Source organism: Eretmochelys imbricata, chromosome 1 (genome assembly GCF_965152235.1).
Source record: "Eretmochelys imbricata isolate rEreImb1 chromosome 1, rEreImb1.hap1, whole genome shotgun sequence".
In the NCBI taxonomy this organism is placed as follows: domain Eukaryota; kingdom Metazoa; phylum Chordata; order Testudines; family Cheloniidae; genus Eretmochelys; species Eretmochelys imbricata.
The window spans coordinates 18,028,779-18,056,749 of NC_135572.1; the positions used below are offsets into that span (position 1 = coordinate 18,028,779).

General features: G+C 48.3%; 1 protein-coding gene across 1 annotated transcript in view; it reads right to left on the reverse strand.

The window, feature by feature from the left end:
• Positions 1-1,041: 1,041 nt before the first annotated feature.
• Positions 1,042-27,971, reverse strand: part of GAB2 (GRB2 associated binding protein 2) — a 178,149-nt gene continuing 151,219 nt past the window's right edge. The window contains exons 3-10 of the mRNA XM_077808019.1: positions 19,029-19,269; positions 14,071-14,657; positions 12,927-13,021; positions 9,161-9,443; positions 6,680-6,770; positions 4,144-4,246; positions 2,814-2,939; positions 1,042-1,185 (exon numbers count right to left, since the gene is read on the reverse strand). Of these exons, the coding sequence (XP_077664145.1) occupies positions 1,042-1,185; positions 2,814-2,939; positions 4,144-4,246; positions 6,680-6,770; positions 9,161-9,443; positions 12,927-13,021; positions 14,071-14,657; positions 19,029-19,269 (1,670 nt within the window). The remainder of the gene's footprint in view (positions 1,186-2,813; positions 2,940-4,143; positions 4,247-6,679; positions 6,771-9,160; positions 9,444-12,926; positions 13,022-14,070; positions 14,658-19,028; positions 19,270-27,971) is intronic.

A 27,971-nucleotide genomic window follows, 5' to 3' on the forward strand; every position in this document is an offset into this window, starting at 1 on the left:
AATTCTCCACTCAGACTCAGGGGAGCCTTTTCCTGCTCCCATTGCAATCAATGGCAAAGCTTCTGCTGACTTCAACGGCAGCAGAATTGTCTCCCAATGGGGCTGCAAATGCTGCTGCCCTGGGCAGAAGTTGGCCCTCAGGGCCAGATACAGAGCCTATTGAAGTCAGTGAAAGGACTCCCATTGGGTTCAAGCCTCTAGTCCTTTAATTCTGCTTTCACAAGCTGATCCTGCCAGCACCTTTAATTTTGGGGAGCTTTGAACTCCACCCCGCCAACAATACCCATTTAAAAAGAAGAGGCACCTTAGTAAATCTTGCTGTTTGATACATTATGTGTGTGCTGTGGGGGAGGGGCGATTAGCCCTGGAGGTCTAAGGTTGTCTCAACCAGTCGGTCAGTCTGGGTGCTTTACAAGCTGCAGAATGGCCACAGGTATTGGCATGCAAGCCATGCCGCCTGATGGAGACGTGCCAGGTTACAAATGCATGTCGGTTTGTTATTTACAAGCGATTTGATAATAAAACGAGTACAAATTAGACCTGGCGGTTGCCCATTGTTTTTAAAGAGGTTGAAGAGGTCAGGACCACCATACGGTATGGAGCGGGAATCCGTGTCCTGTAAAGGACGCCACCAAAGCAGTATACGTTCGGCACAGTTCAGGTGTACAGTACGGAAGAAGACTGAGAGAGATACTACAGTATTAGCAGGTACAAGGTGGCTTTAATAACAGCTGTAAGCAAAAGACATGCAGGGCATTTGTGAGCCCAGTATTGCTAAGTTTTAAGTTCCTAAACAGTATATCCAGCCGCTAAAGTAACAGCACAAACCCAGCCACTGCAAGTAGTTGGTCTTTGTCACTGGCAAACAATATCTGCCAAGTCTTCCCCTGAAATTAAGTTTCTTAAAAAAAAAAAGACCCAAACAACTGTACTGTAGAAATGCAACCCCAAAGTGAGCTCGCATACCCAGGGGAACCCCAGCCTGGGAAAACCCGTTGGACATTTGCCTGTCTGGATGGCTGTCCCCATCTGCCCCGTCCATTACTGCTTCATGCTCTTAATGGGCTCTGTTGATTGCCGGACGTCGGTCCACTCCTGCATGGTGTTCTGCAGAGCTTGTGTCTTCTCTTTGTCAACCTGCACATAATCGACCTTCTCGTCTGAGGCGACTGACGATGTGGAGGGCTGGGTACAGGGGAGGAGAACACAGAGTGACATAGTGATAGTACATCTAGCCCACTTCACTGCTTCTGCTGGCCTCATCTCTGTCCTCTCATACAATCTCACCACTCGTACTGCAAGAGCCTTCTTCTGTGCAGCTCTTGCTATCTGGAACCACCTGCCTATATCTCAGCCTTGGTAGCTCTTTATTTACATTACTTGCAAATGCCTTCTTAAGATCCCTCTTATTTTTTAATGAGGCCTTGATCAAAAGACTCCTATTGACTTACTAGGCTTTGGATCAGGCCCAAAGTGAGAGCCTGGTCTGAAAGAGGAGTGTAAAAATGATACCATGGGCTTCCATGTTTATTGTCTCTCAGTGACTCTGTGTCAAATGTGCTCAGTTTACAAGCAAAACAATATTGCTTTCTAACTGCCAGTGCTGCAAACTCAGCCTGGGATCTGAGAGTCCAACTGGGTTCTTTCCTTCTCAGTATGCAACTGTTAGCGACACAGTAGAAAGACTAGAATCTAGCTCCCCATCTCTTAGCTGTGTTGGCTCTGCAGGGCTAACAAGGAGTAAAAGATTATTTTTGTCATTCAAAGAAGCAGGTGTGGCTCCAAATTCACAGAAGGAGCAGATCTGCTGAGTGAGAAGATGCCGTTTGTACATAGTTGCTTTTCAGAGTACTTTAATTTTCTTGTCCCTCTGCAGTTGCTTAACTCTTTTAGAGAAACACAATCGAAAATCCCAGATCCAAACTTTGGAGGTTCAGAAAATCTTAAACTGGATCCAGATTAGATTTTTGTGGCTTTATGCCACCTCTCTAGTATGTGTATTGTTGAATTCTGTAATGTATGTAGTTGGCATGGAAGACACTATACACCATGCAGCTGTGTTGTATTTAAGATGCAGATTTGAACATAATGAAGAGCCAGTAACTCCATTACATGTTACCTAGAAGCCATTTTGCTGATGTTTCCCATCACTGGTCCATCTGGCTAGTCCTCATTTGGCGGCATCTTAATTGGCTCTGCAGAATTTGGCTCATAGATAGGGACTTCATTTTTCAAAAGTGACTTGTGATTTTGATGCTCAATTTGATACACCTTAAGGGAAGCCTGATTTTCCATGGTTAGGTGCTCAGCACTTTCTAAAAAGCAGTCCCCTTCCAGGTGTCTCAAGTTGGGCATCCAAATCACAAGTCATTTTGGATCATTTACTCCAGGGCACTTTGGAGATCCTGCATCTGAAAATGTAAGAAAGGAATGAGGGGATCTAATCCAGCTCCCATAGAAAGGGACATCTTCCCATTGACTTCAGTGAAAGCTGAATTAAGCCTAATATAAGATCTATAGTAGGTGGGCCAAATTCCGCTCTCCTTTACAGCCATAAAAGCCATTGCCTCCAATGGTCTTAGTTACACCTCCAGTGCAGCTGCAGGTATGTGAGTAAGGGCAGAATTTGGCCTAGAATAATATACAGAGCCAGATCCTCAGGTGGATTAAATGGATCCAACACCACTGACATCACTGAAGCAGTGCCTCCTTATCGCCGCTGAACATCAGGCCCCTGTTGTTTGTTGAGCTGGCTTCAAACCATTAAAAATATATAATATTTAATTAAACATTTTTTAAAAAAACCAAGATACCTTTCTGTGTGGCCCAGGTGAGTTTGGCTGGAAGTCCAGGGCTAGATAATCCACACTCCCTGAACTCTTTTTTGCTGCTGGGCTGTTGGTGCCACTAGGAACCGGAGAAGCAGAAACAGGATTTTGCTAATGTGGGAAAGAGGTGGGAGAAAAAAGGGTTAATGAAACAAGGAGAATACAAGGGACCTAAAACCAAAATCCATCATTGGTAGAACTTTAAGGGAGAGCCTGGCCTGAATTCCCCCCTCACTTACCCCTCTGCAATTTGGGTCAGGAGCCATGAGAACAGCACAGTGGACTGAATTCAGTGGGGTCCTATAGCCCAAATCACATGCTTAACTTGATGCACCTGAGCAGTCTCATTGACTTTGGTGGAACTACTCACATGCCTGAAGTTAAACGTATGCTTAAGTGCTTTGCTGGAAGGAGGCCTTAGCATGGCCATAATTGAGCCCAGAATCATCATTACACTTCGCTACACTGCACTGCAGGTAGATTTAATCAACAGTGTTAAATACAACTGTACGCAATGTGCTGTAGCCATGTTGGTCCCAGGATATTAGAGAGACAAGGTGGGTGAGGTGGTATCTTTTATTGAACCTTCTGTTGTTGAGAGAGACAAGCTTTCGAGCTAACACAGAGCTCTTCTTCAGGTCTGGGAAATGTGTACACACTGTGAATACATTTCCCAGCATGACGAAGAGCTCTGTGTAAGCTTTAATACAATTGATTAATAATAGGTCATGGGGTAGCAGCGTTGTAAGAGACACAAATTCTCCTGTCTCATCAACGTCACTTGTTATAGCAGCTGGGAACCTGTCTTTTCATGCCTGGGGCAAGATGGATGGCTCCTGTCCCACACACAGTCAGAGAATGCCAGCACTTCCTGTGGGAGAAGGGTCTAAAAATCAATCTAAAAATAAGCAGGTACAATAAAATGTGGCATGGCATTAAAATAATAGAGCTTTTGGTCCTTCAGTTCCCAGAGAGGACCATGATATGATGTAGAGTAGTACTTAATAAAGGGAGGGTCATTTTTGAGCTTTCTGGTGTGGGAGGGAGAAGCACACGGTATGTCTGTGTCCACTCTCATTCTCTGCTTCCACAACGTAAAACAATAATTAAAAAACAATAGGATGTTTCATATAGATACATGTTAGAATGCCATGTTACAAAAAACCGCCTTGTAATCCATATAAGGATATATACTGGCCTTATCACCATAGATCTGAGTATCTTTAACACCACGGTCGCAAACACCGTGGTTTGCATTTATAGAGCCCAAGTCACTGCAGGACATAGGTAGCTTGCCAGTCCTAACAGGACTTACCATGGCCACGTAGTTTTCCTCACTGTCTCCCGAGTCAGTGCTGGTGATGCTCTGGGTGGAGACTGGGCGGCAGTATTGTGAGGCGCTGGAGTTGAAAGTCTGGCTGCAATGAGAGGTGCCAATGAGTTAGTTACAGCTACAGGACCCCACTGCTCACCACTTACTAGGGATGGGTCAGAGCTGCAGAGCTGGGCTCCAAGTCTGAACTTTCCTGCAGCTCATGAATGAAATCCAGGGTTTTGGTGCCACTTAAGAAGGACCATTTATAAAGTTTGTCTCCACAACCCAACCTTCCCATAGTCCAGGGAGGGTCCAGATTTGGGCCTTTAGCTCTGCCTCATTTCTGTTTAATATCACCGTGTTTCTTTATGTAGCCCCAATTCTCCTGCTACCATATTACTAGAGTCCAGGCTCCATAAACTCTTTTATCTCACAGGATGTATTTAATTGCAATCCCCATATGACGGCACATAGAGCCTCCGAGCTTCTCGCGCCATTTCCCCTCCATACTAATCACAGCTTCAAGCTTGCGTTTACTGTGCAGTAGCCTACTTGCATTTTGATGGCAGGCTAGACCTTGAAGGCCTCATCTTGTTTTCAGTCAACCAGATCTAATTACTGCATAAGGAATAACATAATGCAATCAGAGTCTGTTACTGAAGTTCCCATCTTAAAAAGCTATTGGTTGCCAGGCAGTAAAATAGGGTCATAAAATTAGTCGATAAGGGAAAAATCCATTAGCTGCTGTGGGGTCAGGCGTCCTGTCAATCAAAACCCAAGCTCTGTATGTTTCCTAATGTAGTGATCTGAGCACACAGTTCTCATGCCCTGCAGTCAGTCTCCAAACAATCCAATTTATTATAACTGTCATAACAGCCAATGTCCCCATATAGGACAATGTCAGACTATGAACTAGTGGCAGAACTGGAGTTGTGTGAATCCTGGCACTTTTGGCTTAGAGGGTTTGGTATGAAGCTCTTTAGTTTCAATTTGCAGAGTTCCTCTCAGCTGAGCTTTGCTTTAAGGGCCCTCAAAGCAAAACTCAGTCAAAACCTTTTGAGTTCCATCCTGTTTTGCACTGACACTGTGGGCTTCAGCTAGTTTTGATATGAAACCATATATTGACTCCAGGTTCAGCTGAGTCTGGGTTCACTCAAAGATTTTGTAAACCTCAGCCAGCCAATGACTACCCTGGCTCTGAGTTTGGATCAAGTCACTGACTTAGGTGTGGTTTGGGTTATGCACAATTCTGAAAAAGGCAACAATCTCCAAGTGAGATTAACCATTGGACTTTTTGTTAGTAATTAGCACTTTGTAATGCACTGGATTTCAATGTCAAATTTGAGGCAATTCTCCTGTATTCACAGAGTTTTATCACACCATCAGGTAGAAAATTAGCAAATGCTGATGCATTTCTCTGGATGGGCTAGAATTGGGACCAAAACTGTAATTTCAGATCTGAACATCACCATGCTTTGAGAAAGTCTGATCCAGATTGAAACTTTGCAGCTGGCCCCTGCTTATAAAACGGACCAAGCCAAAACCCTGAATCCAGACATCCTCAAGCTTTTAGGGAATTCAGATCTGGCTCCAGACTTTGCAGCTGGGGCCCATTTCCAGCTCAGAATCAAAGTGCAAGTCTTGCAAGATAGAAGACACATCCCCGTAACAGCAAGAGATGTTAAAGAGACCAGGACAACAAGAACCCGAATGGTCTTTTTGGTGCTGACTACACTGGAGATCTAGGGTCAGTTATTAATTTAGGCTTAAATAGAGACTGGGAGTGGCTAAGTCATTATGCAAGGTAGCCTATTTCCTCTTGTTTTTTCCTCCCCCCCCCCCCCAGATGTTCTGGTTTAACTTGGATTTAAACTTGGAGAGTGGTCAGTTTGGACGAGCTATTACCAGCAGGAGAGTGAGTCTGTGTGTGTATGGGGGTGGGTTTTTGGAGGGGGGTGAGGGAGTGAGAGAACCTGGATTTGTGCAGGAAATGGCCTAACTTCATTATCATGCACATTGTGTAAAGAGTTGTCACTTTGGATGGGCTATCACCAGCAGGAGAGTGAATTTGTGTGGGGGGGTGGAGGGTGAGAAAACCTGGATTTGTGCTGGAAATGGCCTAACCTGACGATTACTTTAGATAAGCTATTACCAGCAGGACAGTGGGGTGGGAGGAGGTATTGTTTCATATTCTCTGTGTATATATAAAGTCTGCTGCAGTTTCCACGGTATGTATCTGATGAAGTGAGCTGTAGCTCACGAAAGCTCATGCTAAAATAAATTGGTTAGTCTCTAAGGTGCCACAAGTACTCCTTTTCTAGTCACACCAGTGTAAATCCAGCGTCTCCATTGACTGCAATAACCATATTCCAGAATGACATAGATATTACTGAGACTAGAATGTGGCTCCTAGTGAATTAGCTATGCCATCACAATCTATCACCCTGAAGCTAAGTAAGTCCAGCTAATGTGGACACGGCCTGAGCTTGGCCCATGGTGGTGTTGCAGGAGTTAAGACTCCCCCCAGTCTACTCACATAGGTCTGGACCAAGATTTGGTGACGGGCGATTTGAAGGGAAGCTCATCGATGACCGTGTTGTTTCTCAGGTCCAGAGGCGTTGGCTTTGCTATCGCAGAAGGAGGATTTATTCATCAGTGAACATGTTCTTTAAGTTCTCCCTAACACTAAATCACCGTCTTTTAAAAAATAAAATGCAAAGGCCTCCACAGCCATGTGGATGATCGCCCCCCCCCCCCGCTTTTATAGAGGTCTATAAAATCATGAATGGTGTGGAGAAAGTGAATAAGGTATTTACCCCTTCATATAACATAAGAACTAGGGGTCACCCAGTGAAATGAATATGCAATAGATTTAAAACAAACATAAGGAAATACTTCTTCACACAATGCACTGTCAACCTGTGGAACTATGTTGCCAGGGGATGTTGTGAAGGACAAAAGTATAACTGAGTTCAAAAAAGAACTAGATACGTTCATGGAGGATAGGTCCATCAGTGGCTATTAGCCAAGATGGTCAGGGATGCAACCCCATGCTCTGGATGACCCTAAGCCTCTGACTGCCAGAAGCTGGGAGTGGACGACAGGGGATGGATCACTCGATAATTGACTTGTTCTGTTCACTCCCTCTGAAGAATCTGGCATTGGCCACTGTTGGAAGACAGGATACTGGCCTAGATAGACCATTGGTCTGACCCAGTATGGTTGTTCTTATGTTCTTAAAACACAGACTAGTGGCCTAATCCTGTCATGTGCTGGGCACCTCATGCCTGTTGAACAGCACCCTCACACATTCAGTATCTCCGAGCCATAGATTTGACACCCAAAAGGGATCATTAGATCATCTAGTCTGAGTTCTTGTGTAACACAGGCAAGAGAATTTACCCAGCAATTCCTGCATTTCATCTCCACTGCACTGGGCGGTACAACACCCAGGCTGCAGCTTCCATCTGAATGTGTGAGAAACCAGGAAACTTTCCAAGTTGCTCTGAATTACAGTCTGTTCTTTTATTTTCAAAATGGTGAATTTAAGCAAATGGTTAATTAATCAGCTACGACAATCGAAAAACATGACAGCTTAAAAGGTCTCCTGCTGTTTCCTGAACTCAGATAATTATTGGTGTTATGGCAGGGGCTACAGAGATGGTGCTAGGCGCTGTACATACTCATAGTGTATGTCTCCATTTTGAGCGGGAGGTATAACTTCCAGAACAAGGAGACATACCCGTGTGAGCTCTGATGGAGCGAGTGCGCTAAAAGTAGAATGCAACTAGCCTGGTTCGCTGCACAAGCACGTACCTCGGGCAGCTAGCCCCTCCCACGGGCTGCGCTTTATTTTTAGTGCGCTAGCTCAGTCAGAGCTAGCATGGGAATGTTTCCTCAATTACACTGCCAGCTCCAAGGGTAGAAGTACCCATAGCAAGAAACAGTCCCTGCTGCAAGTCTAAACAGAACTGGTATCCCCATTTCACAGAGGGGGACTAAGAGCCTTACCCATACAGGAAGCCGGAGACAGAATCAGGGCTTGAACCTACAGTGCCAGACACCAATGCCTTAACCACAACACCACCTTCTTCTCAAAGAGAGCTGTGGTGCCCAGTGGCCTAATCTACATGAGGAGGATGGAGCTCTGTATTTTCCACTTGGACCTTTCAGTATAATGGCAGGTTCTGGGGAGAGACCATGCACCGCTATAAAGGGAGCGCTGATCCAGCTCCCTTTGAAGACAATGGGGTTGTTAGTAGGCCCATAGTGACACATGACCGGTGTGTCAAGTACCTGATTTGAAGGTACATTTTTTGGTATGCAGATTACTTGCTATGGGAAAGATTTCTTCTGCGGGGATGCGGGGGGAGGGGGGAAGCAAGGACCTTCCCCATTATAGGGCCTTGTGTAAAGGCCAGGAAGAACTCCACTTATTGTGCATAAGGGCTATGAAGGTTGTGTCATCCCTGAAGATGGAAGAGGAGTGGGGAGGGGTTGGGGCTAAGGCTCTGTACACAGATCCTGGTTAGAGCTGCTCAGAAATTGGAATTTTTGTTTCATGGTAAATTCCAAAACTTGAGTGTTCCCCCTTCACCCCTCCCCCCGCCCCTTCAAACTGAAAAACCAAACTTTCTCATGGAACAAAAATTTGCCCCAAAATTTTGATTTGGAAAAAGGTTAAAAAGTTTAATTTTTTAGACATTTATATTCTGTTCCGTAAGTAGTTTTCCGAGTTGCTCTAATAGTGGCCCGTGCAGATGGCTGGCTGTGCTGGGGCAGGGAGCGGTGCCCCGCACAGGGCTGTGGCAGTCAATATGTGCTGGAGGGCTCTGAAAGGCAGTGAGTGCCCTTCCCCGTGTTTGCCTGGAGGCTGTGCACCACTGTTCCCCCATGGTTATGTGGCACAATCTGATACTTCTATTCAGCTGTCTGAAGTATTATAATTAGTCATGGCAGAGTTCCTGTGAAGATTCCCCTCAAGTACAGGAGTTTCTGTCCAAGGAACTGGTCTTACCTTTCCGGTCGGGTTTGAGGTTGCGGTTGACCGGAGGGGGTTGGATTTCGCTCAGCCGCCTGTGGCACTGGGAAATGGCTCCTCCTTTATGGACTGGGAGGGTCGTCGAGGACAATCCCAGCAGGTCAAAGTGGTGTGGACCAGGGCTCATGGGGATGTAGAGATTCTGGGAATTGTCATTCGCTTTCTCCATGTTCAGCAGGGATGAGGAGCCTGGGTTCATTGGGACATAATTGTCCTCGGAGTCAGCACTGTGGGAGCGAGCCACTGCGGCTCTGGCTTGCTGCAAAGCACAGGGAAGTCAAGGGTCAAGAGGATATTTAGTGTGGTATGGAATACGAGCAGCAGTATTCAGTGTAACTCACTGTGGCCTAGACTCCAGAGTATAATCCCTCCAGTGATGAGCTGCCAAAATCTTAACAACGGGTTCCCTCCTCACCCCATGCAGGGGTCGTTGCCCACCCCTGCCCCCCGGGACTCCTGCCCCATCCAACCCCCCCGCATTCCTTGATGCCCCCCCCGGGACCCCTTCCTTATCCACCTCCCTCCCCTGTCCCCTGACTGCCCCCAGAACCGGGCAGAAGGGTCTCATGGGCCACCGTAGTGGGTGCCCACCCCACCCCTAAGAGCGAGAGGGACCTGCTGGGGGGCGAGGTAGGGAGTCCCGGGGGTGCTTACCTGGGGCAGCTCCCAGGAAGCATCCGGCAGGTCCCTCTGGTTCCTAAGGGCGTGGGAGCGTAGCTGGGGGGGAGCAGGGGGAGCGGCCGCTTCCCCACTGATCACATCAAAAGTGGCGCCTTAGGCGCCGACTCCCTGGGTGCTCCGGAGCACCCACCAGCAGCTCCCCACCCCGTGCCCGGCCCCAGCTCATCTCCGCTCCGCTCCGCCTCCTCCCCTGAACCCACCGCCCTGCTCTGCTTCTGCGCCCCCCTGCAGCTTCCCACGAATCAGCTGTTTGGCGGGAAGCCGGGGAGGACTGAGAAGCAGGCCGTGGCTTCCCACTCAGGCCGAGGGTGGCGGAGGTGAGCTGGGGCGGGGAACGGTTCCCCTGCACACCCCCCCGGGTTACCTGCTGCGGCGCGGGTGGCCCTCCTCGCGTCCTCCACCACAGCTCACCTCCGCCTCCCTGGGCCTGAGTGTGAAGCTGCCGCTTGCTTCTCAGCCTGCCCCGGCTTCCTGTGCGAACAGCTGATTCGCAGGAAGCCTGGGGGGCAGAGAAGCACAGTGGGGCGGCGCATTCACGGGAGGAGGTGGAGGCGGAGCAGAGGTGAGGTGAGCTGGGGCCGGGGGTGGGGTGGGGCGGGGAACTGCCGATGGGTGCTCTGCACCCACCAAATTTTCCCCTGGGATGCTCCAGGGCTGGAGCACCCGTGGAGTCGGCGCCTAAGGCGCCACTTTTGGCCGGTTAAATTTAGAAGCCCTTTTAGAACCGGTTGTCCCTAGCGGAACAACCGGTTCTAAAAGGGCTTCTGAATTTAACAACCAGTTCTAGAGAACCGGTGCGAACCGGCTCCAGCTCACCACTGAATCCCTCCCTATCACAGTGAGCAGACATTTACACTGGAGATGGGATCAAAGCTGCCAAATTCACGTCAGCCTTTGGATCTGAACGTCAAACAGTTCCCAGTTCAGGGGAGTTCTGGTGTTGATTCTCAACCTTTCTTTGCTCCCATTCAGCTGTAATTTCTGGGCTAGCCTTTAGTGCTAGAGAGAAGCAGAGCTACCTTTAATATTACAATTGATTTCCAGCATTGCCTAAGGTATGCTAGGCACTTTCCAAACAGGGAAAGAGAAAACAATCCCTGCCCCAAGGAGCTGACATTTCCTGTCCTCCTTAGCGAGTGTCTTTGCTTGACCCAAGTGCTCCGTAGTTCCTGTCAGCTTTCCCACAGCTCCTGGTTTTAATAATCCCTCTGCGCTAGTTTCCACTTGGGTTAAGGTGAAACCCATCCCTTTGGTATCAGGTCTCCTCCTTTCCTTAAGGAATCTCTAATAAATTTAAACCTCCCCACTACAACATCTTCTCATCCTCGCGTTGAGACCCTGATGGTTCCCTGACTAGCTGGCCCAGGTGTGGCGCTAACCCCAGCATGCTAATTTAGCTTCCAAGACCTCCTTCCTACACCTCCCTATGTCATTTATACCAATATGTACCACAACCACAGGATCCTCCCCAGCACTCTGTGGATGTTCGTCTAGATGTCCATTGAGACCCAACTTCACAGCCAGTAGGGAAGTAAACAAGGCTACCTCACCACATTTCCCACTATCAGTATTTCTAGTGACCATGTCTCCAACCACAACTCTATCCAGTTTCCGGATGTGACATCGCTACATGAAGAATGATCAGATTCCTCTACCTCTCTTGGAAGGCAGGGCCCATCCATTGGCCCTTCCACTACACTTTAGCCACCTCCCATCATGACACTGGCTCCCTCACAGGGATGGTTGGGACAGCCTGCTGTGAGGTGGACTGGATTTACAGTGTCCCTATAATGGCCTGTAAATAACTCGGCATCTCAATTCCTCCAGCTCAGGAACTCTGGCTTTTCAAGATGCTGTAGTTAGGCACTGAGTATCACAAGGATATTGAGCTGGGAGGATGGTTTGAATTCCCAGATCTGGACCCCTTTGTGTGGCCTCAGAGCATGATTGCAGAAGGTCTGCAAACTCAGAAATGAGCTTTTTCATTTCCACTGTGAATTTTGCACACAGCTCTGATAATGATCTTTATCAAAACATCTCACTGAGCTCCAAGTTCAGGGTGGGGATTAAAGATGGGATGGTGGAATCCATCCAGTTAAACTCACGCAAACTTCAAACTGAACTGAACCTTCTCGGAGGTTAGAAAATAGTTCAGCTAACTCTGTTTCTCATGTATCTCTGCATGTCCTGGCTCCAGCCATGACAGAAATGCAGTGCAAGAGGCTGGTTTAATGGTATTTCCAGTTCAAAAGGAAGCAGGAAATATCAGAATTCTCATAATAGAGTCTGTGTTGGCAACATTTCCAGCCCAGCTCTGCAGAATCATAGATTCAGATTCATAGATTATATTTCCAGAAAAGACCATAAAATCATATAGTCTGACCCCCTATATATCACAGGCTCTTACATTTCACACAGTTACCCCTGCATAACTTGTGCTGGGCTAAAGCACATCTTCCATTAAGGCGTCCAGTCGTGACCTGAAGACGTCAAGAGATGGAGAATCCACCACTTCCATTTGTAGTTTGCTTGAATGGTTAAAACGCAGGATGTTTATGGTTTGTGTAAGCATCCAAATCAAATCTCAGTTCTCAATAGTGTGAGCTTATCTAGCTACTAGGAAACAACTGTTAAGTTGGTCATCACCAGGGTTGAACCAGACTTCCAGGGCTCCAGCATGAGCTGAAGGACGAAGGCTTCAATTCTGCTTTCACTGAAGTCAAAGCAAAACTTCCACTGAGTCAATGGAGCCAGTTCAAGCCCTAGGTCCCCAAGCTGGCAGCCGTGGCGGAGTCACAGTGACATTTTCAGTAAGGCACAAAATTCTACACTTGCCATGGAAGGCATGACCTGGCATGTACTTTGTATGGACGCCATTTTGTAGAACAAAATGGCATCCTCCATGTGCATTCAGGGGCCGGTCGGAATTGTACCGGAGGCAAAGCCAGTCCTGGGGCATGGAATGTGTGTGTTGCATAATGGATGGCAGACTCACTTCCTTTGTGGCTGAGGGGGACACATGACACACACTGACGAGTGGGTGATAGTGGCATCAGCTTACCAGATATGAGTTGAACCCGTCATTCACAGACTCTGCTGACTGAACTGTGCTGCTGCCACCATGCTGGGGGTATTCGTAAGTCTCACAGGAAGAAGCTGAAACACAAATCATGGATTCACAATACACACGGCGCCTGCTTGTGACTCCTCTAGTTCTAATAGTGCCCCTGACACATGGAGCCCTCAACAGCTCACCTTTAACTATGGCTGGTTATTGCTATACCGTAAATGCTGTTTGTTTAGGTCAGCAGAGGATGGGTATCTGCGCAAGGAGTTCTGAAACTGTGCAAGTCTTCTCTCTTTTTTTTCTATCCCATCTCAAACAGGTTGGTCTAAGTACTCCACAGCAGTTTTATTCATTTATCCTCACTGATGGCTAGTGAGGGTGGTAACAGCATTTGGCTGCAGCTGACCTAGCTCAGCCTGGAATGGGTGTCCTGGAGGGAAAGGCCCCACCTTACATTAACTATTCTCCTCGGCCAGTTAGTTCCTTGCAGCTTTACGCTAAACATTTAAAAAGTGCATGGTGTGTGTGTCCAGCTGGAGATGGACCGACTCTGATTTTCAGAGGTGCTGAAGAACCACCGCTCCAGTCAGAGTCAATGGGAGCTGCAGCTGCTGTGAAAATCAGGCCTGGAGAGCACTGAAAATTACCTTTAGTTATCTCAGGTTGGGCGCCCAAACTTCGAGGCCTCCAAAATCAGTGGCAGCTTTTGAAAACATTGGCCATACGTTGAATTAAAAGTCAAATGTACCGGCAGGAGCTGAGAAAAATATGGGCCTGAAAGGCGGTGTTTTGATCTAGATCTGAACTTCCCCAAAGTTTGGGGGTGACTGAATCTGGGGTTTCGGTTCAGCCCTTTATGCAGACAAGAAGCAACTACAGAATTTGGACATACCCAAAAATTCAGGAGTGTTCATATATGCCACAGGTCCATCCCCTTAATATGTAGCACCAGCTGCTCAGTTGGAATAAACCAGTGTACCTCCGTTGATTTCAGTTGAACTATGGTGATCTACACAGGCTGAGCATCTGGCTCCACTTCTCTCTAAGGGAGTCAGCATCTTTGGCTGTACTGTTCAACTTGATGTCTGGGGAAAAGATGCCTTGCCCCACCACACCCCTATTTAAATGTAACACTTACCTCTATGTAGTCTGCTGTTCTCCACTGCTGGTAACGTGTTCCTCCTGGGAATGGTAGCCGCCACGGAGACCATACCTATGCTTTCACCATTCGGCGGGCGCTGCTGGGGGCTGCCCCACCGTGACTCTATCTGCCCTGGTTTAGGGGGCCGGGGTGGGGGAGCAGCGGATGAATCACTGGAGGCCACGGCCAGCGTGTTGTGGTTCTTGTCCAGTGTGAATGTCCTTGGGATCTGGTATACAGAAAGAGGGGTGACGGGGATGTCATAGGAGTCCGTGGAGAGCTCCCCAAACTCCTTGCACAGGGTGTTGTTGGGAGTCTTAAAGGTATAGACCTCCTCGTTATCCGTGTCAGAGCCCGTGAGGCTGGCTTTGGTGTGAGTGTAAGAGCCAAAGCTCCGCGGGAGGTCGTAGGCACTGTCCCTGAGCTCTGAATTGTGTCTGCTGGGCTTCGGCAAGCTGTAGAATCCGTGGACTTGCCCGCCGACCCCATTCACACAGTGTCCGTTGCCCTGGGAGAGTTTCTGAACGGCCGTGTCGCTCCTCATGAAGAATGAGGACCTTGTGGCTTGGGAGAAACTGGCGCTCCTAGGAAAGAGGAAAGGGTGTGGCTTAGTTCTCCGAGGCAGTGTGGCCAATGGCTACAGCAGGGGTCTGGGCGTCTGGAGAGCCACTGACTTGCTCGGTGATCATGGGCAAGTCACGTGCTACACTCCCTGTGCCTCCCCAGCCTGTACAAGTGGAGAAAGACACCTGCCTGACTTGGCTCCACCACAGAGCAAAATCCCCTGAGGGGAAACCTGGGGGCAGCAACAGGAGGGGAGCAGGAAGGGAATTCAGAGGCACAGAGCTTTCATGGTTAACCTGGGATCTGAGCTGTAGGGGGCCAGCCCCCTGGCTGTGTACTAGGGCTGGACAAACTCCACCTCCCTGATGGTCCGATTCAGAGCCCTTCCCTGTGGAAGGTATGATTTGGTTGTGACAGAATGCACTCCTGTGTTCACACCCTATTGTTATCGTTTTTGTACAAAGTGTGCCTTGTGAGGTACCATTGGGAAACTCATAATTTGCAGGTCAGTCTTGTCCTGATAAAATATGTGTGACAACATTGTATGTGAAGTTAAAAGATTTTCCTATGTGATGTTATTACCCTCTGTTCCAAACCCCACAGCCCCGCGCAAACAGAAGTTGGCAAACAGGTCTGTCCTAACACAAAGGAAAGTATGCTCTGCTAAATTTGCATTTAAGTGGTAAACGGAGTCATCAAACAGGGAGGGAAAACAAAGGAAGTTCGAACAGGTGAAAAAAAAACCCAGTGGGGAACATCCTTCCACATAGACTCTGTGTCTCCTGGGTTTCAGCTGGAAATGTTTTTCAAGAGGGGGACTGAAACTATAAAAAGGGACAGGACAACACCCCCCCCCCCAGCACTTCTCTCTCCCTCCCTGTTCAGTGCATTCACTGCACCTGAAGAGACAAAGGAAGCAGCTGTTGGACTCTGGGAGAAGTGGTCCTGATGTAAAGAGTTTGGGCAGTAAGCCTGCTGAAATTATGTGGTGAGAAGACTTTGCTTTGAATCTTATATAGTTTCTTAAGTTAGGCATCAGGAGGCATTTTATCTTTATTTTTCATGTAACCATTTCTGATTTTTATGCCTTATTACTTGTACTCTCTTAAAATCTCTCTCTTTGTAGTTGATAAACTTGTTTTATTGTTTTATCTAATCCAGTGTGTTCAGGTTGACATAGCTGGGTCACTCCATTTGGGGTAGCAAGCTGTGTTCCCTCTAAGATGCACGCTTACCCGGCCACACAGGAACCCATCAAAGGCTGCACATCAGCAGCGCTGGCATACACACAGGGGAGCGTGGAGGACGTGTAGGGTGGGTGGGGGCAGTGGGCTGAGGTGATGGGGGTTTGGAGGAGCGTGGAAAGTGCAGGGCTACGAGGGTGTGGGGGGGGAAACGAGATGCCTCTCTCCTGGATCCAGCTCTGGGGTTATGGCAGGGACGGGAGAGATGCCTCTCTCCTGGCCCAAGCTCCGTGGCTGCGGCAGGGATGGGAGAGACGTCTCTCTCCCAACTCCAGGGCCGGAGGAGTCCTTTCACCCCACCGCAGCCCCGGAGCTGGGGGAGCCTTGGGAGTCAAGAGACTTTGGCTCTTTCTCCAGCTCTGCCATTCAGTTTCTGTGTGGCCTTGGGAAGTCACCTCACTCCACGCTGTGCCTCAGTTTCCCCATTTTCCAGATGGGAATAATGATATTGACCTTCCTCTGCAAAACACTTTGAGATTTATAAGTGAAAAGCACTAAATCTGGTTGGCTTTTAGATTTGTGTTTTAAAAGGAAATTACCAAAACTAGGACTAATGGAAATGTTTTTGTGACTGTTTTCGTCGGATTTCCAATGACGACAATTCCCTGAGTGGTGAGTGTTGGGGGGCTGCAGGGTGAGGGGTTAAGGGGAGTGGGGTATGTTGGGGGCAATGTGGTGAGTTGTGGGCGTTGTAGGGGAAATGGGGATGTCGGGGGGTGGTGGGTAGTTTGGGGACAAAGAAAATTTTAGATTTCAGAATTGGGAAACGGGTCCCTAACCTCTTCTTCAACCAGGGTCCTGTGTGGCCTTGTTGTGCCGCTGATAATAGTGTGCCAGGGAAGATTTTGCCTGCAGTAAATTACACAGCGGAGCTGAAATTTGTTTCTGAGGTGTGTAACTTTTGTACACGGGGTAGGCAAGGGCCAGCGAGAGGATGGTTTTGTTTCTATTTTAAGATCCAGGCATGTCTCCCACAATGTGTGCCGATAAAGGTGCTGCTGTTCACAGAAACCATCACAAGATGGCGCTAAGAAATAGACTCATTTGAACAAAGACTGAGCATCACAAGACAATGCTGAATTTCACCAAGTGGATACTCAGCCCTTAGAATTTGGTTCCTGGGTCCCAGCCGGGTATTTTGACTCTGACAGTGACTTACACCAGATGCCCCAGAGAAAGAGCCTTGCTTTGCCTTTCATCTGAGGATCTGAAAGTACTTTGCTAGGGTTAATTAGACAGTTCCCCCTAACGCTGCTGCCACATAGTGACTATTATCCCCATTTTACAGCTGGGTAAGACCCAGAGAGGTTACATGGGAACAGTACCAAGGAGCCCTGACACCTTGCTCTAGGGCTGTAACCATGCGTCAGGGAAGGAATTTTCTTCCAGACCCCTACTGGAGATCAGCTGATACCATGATCATGAAGGTTGACAGCCCTTATTATTTTTATCCCAGCTAATGTACCTGCAGATGCTTCTCTGGGCATTCGAATTATTTCTATAGAGTCCAGGTTAGAGCGGGGCAACATTTTTCGAGTGTAAATTTTTTCCAGTGAAAAATGCCGATCTGGTGACATGAAAATGTTTTGCGAATTCCTGTGCTGAAAACAAAACACAAAAATTCTTAATCTGGGCATGTTTCATTTCAACCTTTTCAAAATGAAATGTTTCAATATTTTCAGTCTGGAGCAACTTTTTGTTTAGAAATTTCCTATCATTTTACTTTTAAAAACAATTCAGAACCAATTTGAAAGGCTCAAAATCAAAACAAAACATGCTGTTCAACCCAAAACAAAGTTTCGTTTTACTTTTCGATTAACTGAACATTTGAAAAATTGTTTTCACTGCAGCCTGAAACTATTTCCTCACCCCCCCTCCAATTTTTCAGACTTATCAGTGAACCAAAAAATCCATTATTTGCACAGCGCTAGACCAGGTCACTGGCGTAAGGGGCCGTCTTATTCCTACTCCAAGGACATCTAGCCCTTGTTATCTTTCCTCCTTGTCTCAGATTCCTCTGTCACCAGGCTTGCAGAGGATGTGTGCAAAATGGTCTTTAGTCTCCAAGAGGCGTCTAACAGCTGGACCATGAGGAAGGTTATTTATAATGTTTCATTAATTCCATCTGAAGTTAATTTTTTTTATTGTTAGTGAAAGACAGATGCAGCAGGGAAATTCTGTGGGGACTCAGGAAAAGCCCCTGATCTCAGTAATCCAGTTGTGCTGTGACCTTTACTCCCGTCTTGTTCTCTCAGTAGTCCCTCCTCGTTGCTTATACTCTGCAAACCGGCTCTCCACTGTTTAAGGCAGCCCTTCCAGCTGGGAGGTGGGATGGCTGCCATTCTCCCATAAATACTTCACTGAACGTGACTGACAGCTGTGATGCAAACCAAGGTCTGGGGTACAGCAGGTTTGCACAGTCACCATATGAAACATCAGAAGGGTATCAAACAGCAGGCAAATCTACCCTTCCCTTGAAATAGAAAAATTGTTATTTTGTCCAGAAAGCTTTACATAAAGGTTAAAACTGGAAACAATGGGTCAGATTCATGCAGTGCAGAGGGACTAAAAAGATGGGCAGCTTAGGATTCCTTTAGCTGGCATAGTCACTGCCAGCTCTTTTTGCTTTTTGCTGCCCCCTCTCAGCCACTCCAGCATAGGGGGCATGTCATGGACATAGAGAGGGAGAGAGGGCTTGGCCACAGTTCAGCTGCATGCTGGCAATCCCTAGCATTGGAACAGCCCCTGGAAGTCTTTACAGCTGGGTGTAATGTAGATGAGCCCCAAGGCTGCTCTAAATTATGCCATGGGCCACCCCACCCCACATCAGCCCTTGGGATCGGGGGGACATTAAGACAGTTTAGAGCCAGCATTGCCCTCTCTTCAGCTGCCTAGATTCACTGATGCAGTAAGGCTGACATCATGCCTTTGATCAAGGCACAATTCTCATTCATGTCAGTGATAGATATGTGAGATTAAGTGACTTGCCCAAGATCACATAGCCAGTCAGTGGCAGAGCTGGAAGTAGACTCCAGTTGTCTGTAGCCAACCGCCAGCGCTCCCTCTGGATATAGCTCTGAGGGTGGAATATCATTGCTGATGTTACAGGGTTTCCCCCTACGTTTGCCCATAGACCTCCTACTGTACCTTGTATTTTCTGATTTTCGACTCATACACTGGTGCAGGAAGAGATAGTCCTGTGGGGCGCTGGCAGACAAGGTGGTCTGGACGTGGTTGGCAGGTGAATCGAAAGTGAACAAGGTAGGTTGGCTGGAGTGGGCAGGAGCTGACGACTTGCGTTCTCTGAGCAGGTGGTGGTTGGAGCTGTTTAGCTCGGCTGGGGAGGAGCGCGGACCATGGCTCACCAAGGGAATGTTCCTCAGAGTATCTGTGTGAGAAAAATACAGTGAGGATTATTAGCATGTAAACAGCTAGCCCTTTCTAGCTATAGCTCTACAAGCACCATGCAAAGGCGGAGGAGGAAGCGAGACGTACAGTGGCCTACCCAAGAACACTCACTGGGTTTTTGGGTCACCATCACCTGGCTCTGCAGGCAAGTGTTCGACCCCCAGGCCACACTCCACTGCCACTGCCACTCAATTAGGCACTTACTTTCAGTCATCAAAGTTATACCTGTCTAGAGATCTCAGCTGCGATGCACTTAAAAATAACCGTGCAAACGCCACCAATCCAATGGCAGCTTTGCAGGCAGTCCGAACGCTGAATGGGCCATGGGAGTCTAAACTGTATTCTCACCTCCAGATCATGACTAACACACATTGACGGGGCAGCAAGGGCAAACTTGTGTTCCCACCGCCCCTCAGGCTGTGGATCACCCTCCTAGTGAAAAAGTTTTTCCTAATATCCAACCTAAACCTCCCCCACTGCAACTTGAGACCATTACTCCTTGCTCTGTCATCTGCTACCACTGAGAACAGTCTAGAGCCATTCTCTTTGGAACCCCCTTTCAGGTAGTTGAAAGCAGCTATCAAATCCCCCCCCATTCTTCTCTTCTGCAGACTAAACAATCCCAGTTCCCTCAGCCTCTCCTCATAAGTCATGTGTTCTAGCCCCCTAATAATTTTTGTTACCCTCTGCTGGACGCTTTCCAATTTTTCCACATCCTTCTTCTAGTGTGGTGCCCAAAACTGGACACAGTACTCCAGATGAGGCCACACCAATGTTGAATGGAGGGGAACGATCACGTCTCTCAATCTGCTGGCAATGCCCCTACTTATACAGCCCAAAATGTCGTTAGCCTTCTTGGCAACAAGGGCACATTGTTGATCATATCCAGCTTCTCGTCCACTATAACCCCTAGATCCTTTTCTGCAGGACTGCTGCCTAGCCATTCGGTCCCTAGTCTGTAGCGGTGCATGGGATTCTTCCATCCTAAGTGCAGGATTCTGCACTTGTCCTTGTTGAACCTCATCAGATTACTTTTGGCCCAATCCTCTAATTTGTCTAGGTCCCTCTGTATGCTATCCCTACCCTCCACCGTATCTATCACTCCTCCCAGTTTAGTGTCATCTGCAAACTTGCTGAGGGTGCAGTCCACGCCATCCTCCAGATCATTAATGAAGATATTGAACAAAACCGGCCCCAGGACCGACCCTTGGGGCACTCCACTTGATACCGGCTGCCAACTAGACATGGAGACATTGATCACTACCCGTTGAGCCCGACGATCTAGCCAGCTTTCTATCCAGCTTATAATCCATTCATCCAGCCCATACTTAGTTAACTTGCTGGCAAGAATACTGTGGGAGACATATCAAAAGCTTTGCTAAAGTCAAGGAATAACAAGTCCACTGCTTTTCCTTCATCCACAGAACCAGTTATCTCATCATAGAGGCAATTAGATTAGTGATGTACACACACAAATACACCCAGGAACTGGAAACTGGGTCCAATGGTGCAACTATAAACTGGCAGCATCAAATGCCACCTTCTCTGCAGGGGAATATGGGGAAACAGAAGGAATTAAGTGGTCGTGGAGTAAATGGACTGAGGGCCGGGTCATGGAAGTCACCTAGCAGGAGGTTCTCAGCACTTGACAGGAATAGGAGGCTGTTTCTCCTCTCATTTACTCCAGTGAAAATCAGGAGAATGTTCCCTGAAGTCAAGGAGGTCACACTGGTGACAAACCAGCATGAGAGGAGAATATATTCAGGGTCTCTGCATAGGAAAGAATTAAACCAGGCTCCCACTGAAGGGCTCCTAAGGGCCTCTTTAAACAAGTTCTTTAGTTCCCAAGTTCTTGCCTTCAAGCTTAGCCCCAATTGATCCTGAGGAGGATCAAGAAGCAGGTGGCTGACTGCATTTGCCTTGCTGGGACATCCTGAGGCAAGGGAGCCTGATTCTTCCCTGCCTGGGGCAGCCATTCACACCTGTGCCCAGTGAGTCCACCATGTTACCAGCATACAGTGGAAGCATTTTATACCCTTTTTTGCGCTCACTTTTCACAGGGGTAAATGACTACACAAGGCACAAATCTGCTAGGAATCAGGCCTAACATCATCATGAACTCACTGGAACACCAGTTTACAAATGGGAGCTTTTAAATAGTGAGTTGTGTTTCTCATCCAAAGAACTCCCCAGAGGCGTTAGAGACAGGTGTCCAATATGCCTCACCACACACCTGTTTGGGATTATTACATCCTAGTTACAGCAGGGTAAACCGAGGCACAGAGAAGTGAGGTGTCTTGCCCAAAGTCACATATTGAGTCAATGGTAGAGCACGAAGGCATTCCAGAGTCCTGATTCTCCTCTCCTACTGGTTTTATGGTATAACTCCATTGATTCCAAGAGAGCTATTTCTGATTTACACCAGGTGAAGTGGGAAAAGATGCAAGGCCTAACTCAAAGTCCCCTTCTCTAGCCACTACCTAACACTGCCTCTGCACTGTTGCTGAAGGAGAAAATACATTTTAAAATACTAACTCTATTTCCACCCAATGCCCCTACAGCGATCCAGAGCCATCCCAGCTCTCCGATAAATGTGCTTCAAGCACTTGAACCAGGCATGAATTTTTACAGCCAGGCTGTAGGCCCCATAAAAACAAGGAAATATATATTGGAAAAGCAGAGCCAGTTTAGTTAAAGTGGTTTCAAGAGTTCCCAGGCGAGGCATGTAATCACAATACATATAAAACTCTAGTCATATGGTACTGAAGTCACCATTTTTATAGCTGTGATTTTAACTAATGTAGTGTTAATGGGAAAAGTGTCTGATTGACAGTCCTGGGGAATTAAATCCTCTCTCCATGGAGCCGGCACAGCACAGTCAACAACAGTGCAAACTGCTCGTTTGCCTCAACTGTGATCTGCCTGGACCACCCATAGGGATTCATAGATAAGGATTATGATCAGCCCGTCTGTCTTTCTGCAGTGTACAGGCCAAAGAACGTAACCCACTAATTCCCACACCGAGAGTATAACTTCTTGTCTGAACCGCAGCAGCTCTTTTACAAAGATATCTGGTCTTGATTTGAAAATGTCAGGTGATGGGGAATCTACCACTGCCCAAGGTTAATTGTTCCACTGTTACAAATTTGTACCTTGCAAGAGGAGAGACGGACAGCTCAGTCTCCATGTCCATTCAATCCTGAACCTTTCTGCCCAGTGGGGCAGATAAGTGCGAGTTGAGATGGTGGGTTTGTGAAGTGGACACCTGTGCACTAAGATCTGGACTTGGATCACAGCCTTAGTTCACATATGGCATCTCTTCTGAACCAAACAAGCTGCCTGCCAGACTATGTGCCTGACAGATAAATACGCAGAAGTAACAGGCCCCGGCCTGCAATTTTTGCCCAGGGAAAACTCCCAGTGAAGTCAAGAAATGGAGCCCACTGGTTGGTAGTGTTACTCTGTTTTGACCCAAGTGGCGAATCAAAGCCTGTGAGTGTTCCAGTTGCGACGAGAAACAGATGACAGAGGCTGATATTTCTTTGATGCAATCTTGTTTATTTACAAGGAATGTACAAAGTCCTGCTTCTCCAAACACAGGAGGAACCCAAAACAGGGGATAGCTTTATTGCTTACAGCTCTAAACCTCTTTTAGCCAGCACCAGACCCCAAAACTCTCTCTCCAGCTTCTTCCAGGGCTGTACCGTACTTATAGGCCTCAGCTTGAATTTACAATACTCAGCAAAAACTCTTCTGCCCACACAGTTTAAAACTCTCGGGCAGGGTCACATAACCCTTTTGTTTTAGGTGGAGGATTGTGATTAATTTATCCTTACAGTTATGTTAACTGAAGAGTGCATTCACATCCATTAATCTCAACAAAGTTTTAACTCAATCCATAACAAAGTTTCACCTAGTTCATAACAGTATTATAATAAGTATTATTATTTACACAGCACCCAAAGGTGTGTTAGGTGCTTTGGGCCAGAGCTTTAAAGATGTTTAGGTTCCTAACGATAGAAATAGGTTCCCAGTGGGATTTTCAAAAGTGTCTAGGCATCTAATTCTCCATGGGAGTTAAAAAGCTGGCCTTTTGCAACATGTAAGAAGGCAGAAGTTCAGACCCTGGTTCCCTGATCCGCCTACATTGTGCCGCTAGGGTTGCCAGCCATCCAGTTTTCAACTGGAACGCCCGGTTGAAAAGGAACTCTGGTGGCTCCGGTCAGCGCTGCTGATCGGGCTGCTAAAAGTCTGGTCAGCGGGGCAGCATGGCTAAGACAGGCTCCTTGCCTGCCCTGGCTCTGCGCGACTCCCAGGAACTGGCCAGAAGGTCCAGCTCCTAGGTGGAGAGGTGGCCAGGGGGGCTCTGAGTGTTGCCCCCACCCCGAGCACTAGCTCTGCAGTTCTCATTGGCCAGGAACTGCAGGCAATGGGAGCTGTGGGGGTGGTGCCTGTGAGCGAGGGCAGCACACAGAGCCTCCATGGCCAAGCCTCCGCCTAGGGGCCGCAGAGACATGTCGCCACTGCTGGGAGCTACCAGAGGTAAGTGCTGCCTGGAGCCTGCACCCCGCACTCCTCCCGCACTCCAATGCCCTGCCCCAGCCCTGAGCCCCCTCCCGCACCCAAACTCCCTCCCAGAGCCTGCACCCTGCACCCCAATCCCCAGCCCTCCTGCACCACAAACCCCTCATCTCCAGCCTGCACCCCCCAGCCTGAGCACTCCGAACCCCTCATCCCTGGCCCCACCCCAGAGCCCACACCCCCAGCTGGAGCCCTCACCACCACACACCCTAACCTCCTGCCCCAGCCCAGAGCCCCCTCCCACACGCCAAACCCCTTATCCCCAGCCCCACCCCAGAGCCCACACCCCCAACCGGAGCCCTCATCCCCTCCCGCACCCCAACCCCCTGCCCCAGCCCAGTGAAAATGAGCAAGTGAGCAAGGGTGGGGGACAGTAAATGACGGAGGGAGAGGGGCTGGAGTGAGCGGGGGGTGGGGCCTCAGGGCTGGGGGCGGGGCAAGGGTGGCTGGTTTTCTGCAGTCAGAAAGTTGGCAACCCTATGTACCGCTCTGGTCGTGTGCACCAGACGGAAAGCAGGTGTAACTAGCTGTTTGAAAATCCCACAGTGTTGGGGAAAGTCCAGGTAAAGTGAAGACCAGAGAACTGGCCACCCCAGCCTCCTAGCTTCGGTGTAGAGTGTGTGTCAGGGGCGTGACTGCAGATGGGGGTGTGGCTGGAGTGCAGCTCCGACGTACAAGATAAAACCTGCAAAGAGAGACTCTGATCTCCGTTATGCTGGCAAATACCACTGTAACTGAGATCAGAATTTTCCCAGTATAACCCAGGCCTGCCTGGGGTGCTGCTCTGTCCCCCTCTCGTGGCACCTAGCCCAGCTAGAGACTGAGGACTCTGCTACAGCCTTAGCTAAGAACAGGGTTTCTCAAATTTCATTGCACCCTGGCCCCCTTCTGTCAACCAAAATTACAACACGACCCTAGGAAGGGGGACTGAAGCCCGAGACCCATCACTCAAGGCAGGGGGGCCAAAGCTCAAGCCTGCTGCTGTGAGGGGCACTAAAGCTTAAGGGCTTCAGCCCCGGGCAGTGGGGCTCAGACTTTGGCTTCAGCCCCGAGCTCCAGCAAGTCTAATGCCAGCCCTGGCGACCCCATTAAAATGGGGTTTGTGGTGGGGCAGCTGCCCCACCCCTATGAGAGATAGGGCTAGAGTAGGCCAGAGCGGCTGTGCAGAAGGGCAGCCAATCAGGAAAAGGCCTACTGGGAGCCAATCAGGGCTAGGCTAGGCCCTATATAAAGGCTGCCCAGGAAGGGAGCAGGTAGTCTGTCCCAGACCTTTGTGCAGGAAAGGTCTGTCTCCTGATAAGGAGACAGGTACCTTGGCTGGAGCAGTGCTGGGCAGGCTTGGGGAAGCATAGAAGGGCTCTGGCCCAATACCTGCCAGACTGTGGGCCCTGATAGAAAGGGCCTAGAGGGTGTAAAGGGCCAGAGGGGAAGTGGCCCAGGAACAGTTAGACAAGGGGAGAGAAGGAGGGCAGGGAGGCTGCCACTAGAGGGTCCCTGGGTTGGAACCCAGAGTAGTGGGCTGGCCTGGGTCTCCCCTCTTCTCTCGCCCCCTCCCCCCTACTCCTTGTACAGCACCTGGCTGTGGAAGGGTGGCTGTGACAGACTGCAACTGGCCCTTGAACAGAGGGGCTAGACTTGAGGGGTTGTGGTTGGCCACTGGGGCAGGAGCAGACTGGAAAGACTGCTGTTAACCCTCTTCCCTCCCCCCCTCCACCCCGGGAGGGGGTGAGTGTGGACTTGGGGGCACTGTTGGAGGGCAGTGTCCTGAAGAGGATGGTGTGAGCTGTGTGCAACATGGGTTGAGATGCCAATCGAGGGCAAGATGGACATGACACCACCAGCAGAGGCCGCTCTGCATGAATTGAGCTAATTCCCAGACTGAACAGGAGGAGGTGCTGTGGTGGTGAGTCACAACCCCGTCACAGGGTCCCAACCCACTTGTGGGTCCCGACCCACATTTTAAGGACCTCTGGCTAAGAGCGATATGTCTCTTAGCTCATACAGTAGGAGTAGCTCATACACTAAGTTTCAGGGATGCCGGGTTTGATCCTGCCTGCTGATGACTGGGGTGTGTTGACATTACACCAGCTCTAAAATGAGATTTTGATTAGTCCACACCCTTTTATCTTCCTCCATGATTATTAGTAAACACCTTCTAAACAATCCACTGTCTTTAACCATCACTTATCACAGGTAAGGTTTGTTGCTCCTAACTTGACCATGGGATCCTATTGAAAGAGAAAGTAAGAAACTGGGTGTTGTAAGTGAAAGTTGCTGTTATAAAGATCATGTTCCACCTGGGACATCACTGGAAGGACGAATGAAAGATCTTTGAATTTTATCTGTCTTCTCTAGATCCCCAAATCTGGGCCAGATTCCAATCTAGATTGAAGTCAATGTTGCTACTCTGGATTTATACTGGTAAAACTGAGATCAGAATGTGGCTCTTGGTCCTTGTGACACGACCAACAGAGAGAAGAATGGCCCCTCAGGGGGTGGTTTTTTTCAGTCCTCTAAATCATGTCAAGGTACCAAACTGATCTGTCTGCTGATCTTTCATTGCTGATGTATTTTCCCCCATCATACTGTGAACTTCTATTGAGACAGAAAAAGCACATTAGTAAAAGTCCAGGAGTGTGGCTCAACTTTATTGTGTGGTTTGTGATAAACACAAAAATCAATATTTAACATTGACATTAATGGGGTTAGAGGAGGACTTAAACCTAACTCTTGTTTTCTTTGCATGGATATTAAAAATCCCTTGGTGCTTTTCAGGGGAGTAGACAGCTGCCTCAGTGTCCTTGGACACTTATCATTATTATTAAATATTTATGCTGCTATAGTTGCTAAGGACCCCAATCAGAACTGGTGCCCCACTGTATTGTAGGCTCCGGAGATACAGTCCCTGCCCTGAAGCCCTGAGAATCTGTGAGCTGGGTTGCTGGCTGCATCAGTGCTCGCACCAGCACAGAGGAAATGCAGTTTTTGCCTCCCCTATTCTGTGCCTGCTGAGATGGGGGTGGCCTCTGGCTAGGGCAGTCCAGATGACTTCACTGAGTTGCACTCTCTGCTGCAATGGCCTGTATGGCGCTTTACAGGGGCACAGAATAGGCAGAGCACAGATCCACTCTGGCTACATCCCAGATCCATCCTCTCCCTTCTCTGGCCTGCCCCTGCAACTGGGGCTGTTGCAGAGGCAGTACTGGGTGCCCCTGCCCAGAGGTATTCCTCAGGGGGGGAATTTATGCCTGCCTCACAGCCCCTTTGCACCAGCCTAGCTGACATAAGTGGGCTGTATGGCAATGATAATGAAGACAGGCAGCATACTAAAGGAGAGGGACAAGGATACAAACAAATTGATCCTATTGTCTATAAATACAGACAAGTCATAAAAAGACCATATTTGGTTAGACCAATGGTCTATCCAGCGCAGTATCCGGTCTTCTGACAGTGGCCAGTGCCAGGGGCTTCGGAGGGACTGAACAGAACAGGTAATCAAGTGATTTCAGGAGAGTAGAAAAGTGATTACCTGATACCTATTCTTAGCTTCTGGCAAACAGAGGCTAGGGACACTTTAGAGCATGGTTTTGCATCCCTGCCCATCCTGGCTAATAGCCATTGATGGACCTATCCTCTAGAAACTATCTAGTTCTTTTTTGAACCCTGTTAGTCTTGGCTTTCACAATATCCTCTGGAAAAGTTCCACAGATGGACTGTGCATTGTGTGAAGAAATACTTCCTTTTGTTTGTTTTAAACCTGCCTATTTCATTTGGTGACCCCTAGCTCTTGTGTTTGAGGAATAAATAACACTTCCTTATTTCCTTTCTCCACACCAGTCATGATTTTATAAACTTCTGTCATATCTCTTAGTTGTCTTTTTTTCCAAGCTGAAAAATTCCAGTCTTATTAATATCTCTTCATATGGAAGCTGTTCCATACCCAATATCATTTTTTGTTGCCCTTTTCTCTACCTTTTCCAATTCCAATATCTCTCAAGATGGAGCGACCGGATCTGCGTAGCATGGATTTATATCGGGTGAGCAAACCTTTTGCCCCAAGGGCCACATCTGGGTGGGGAAATTGTATGCAGGGCCATGAAT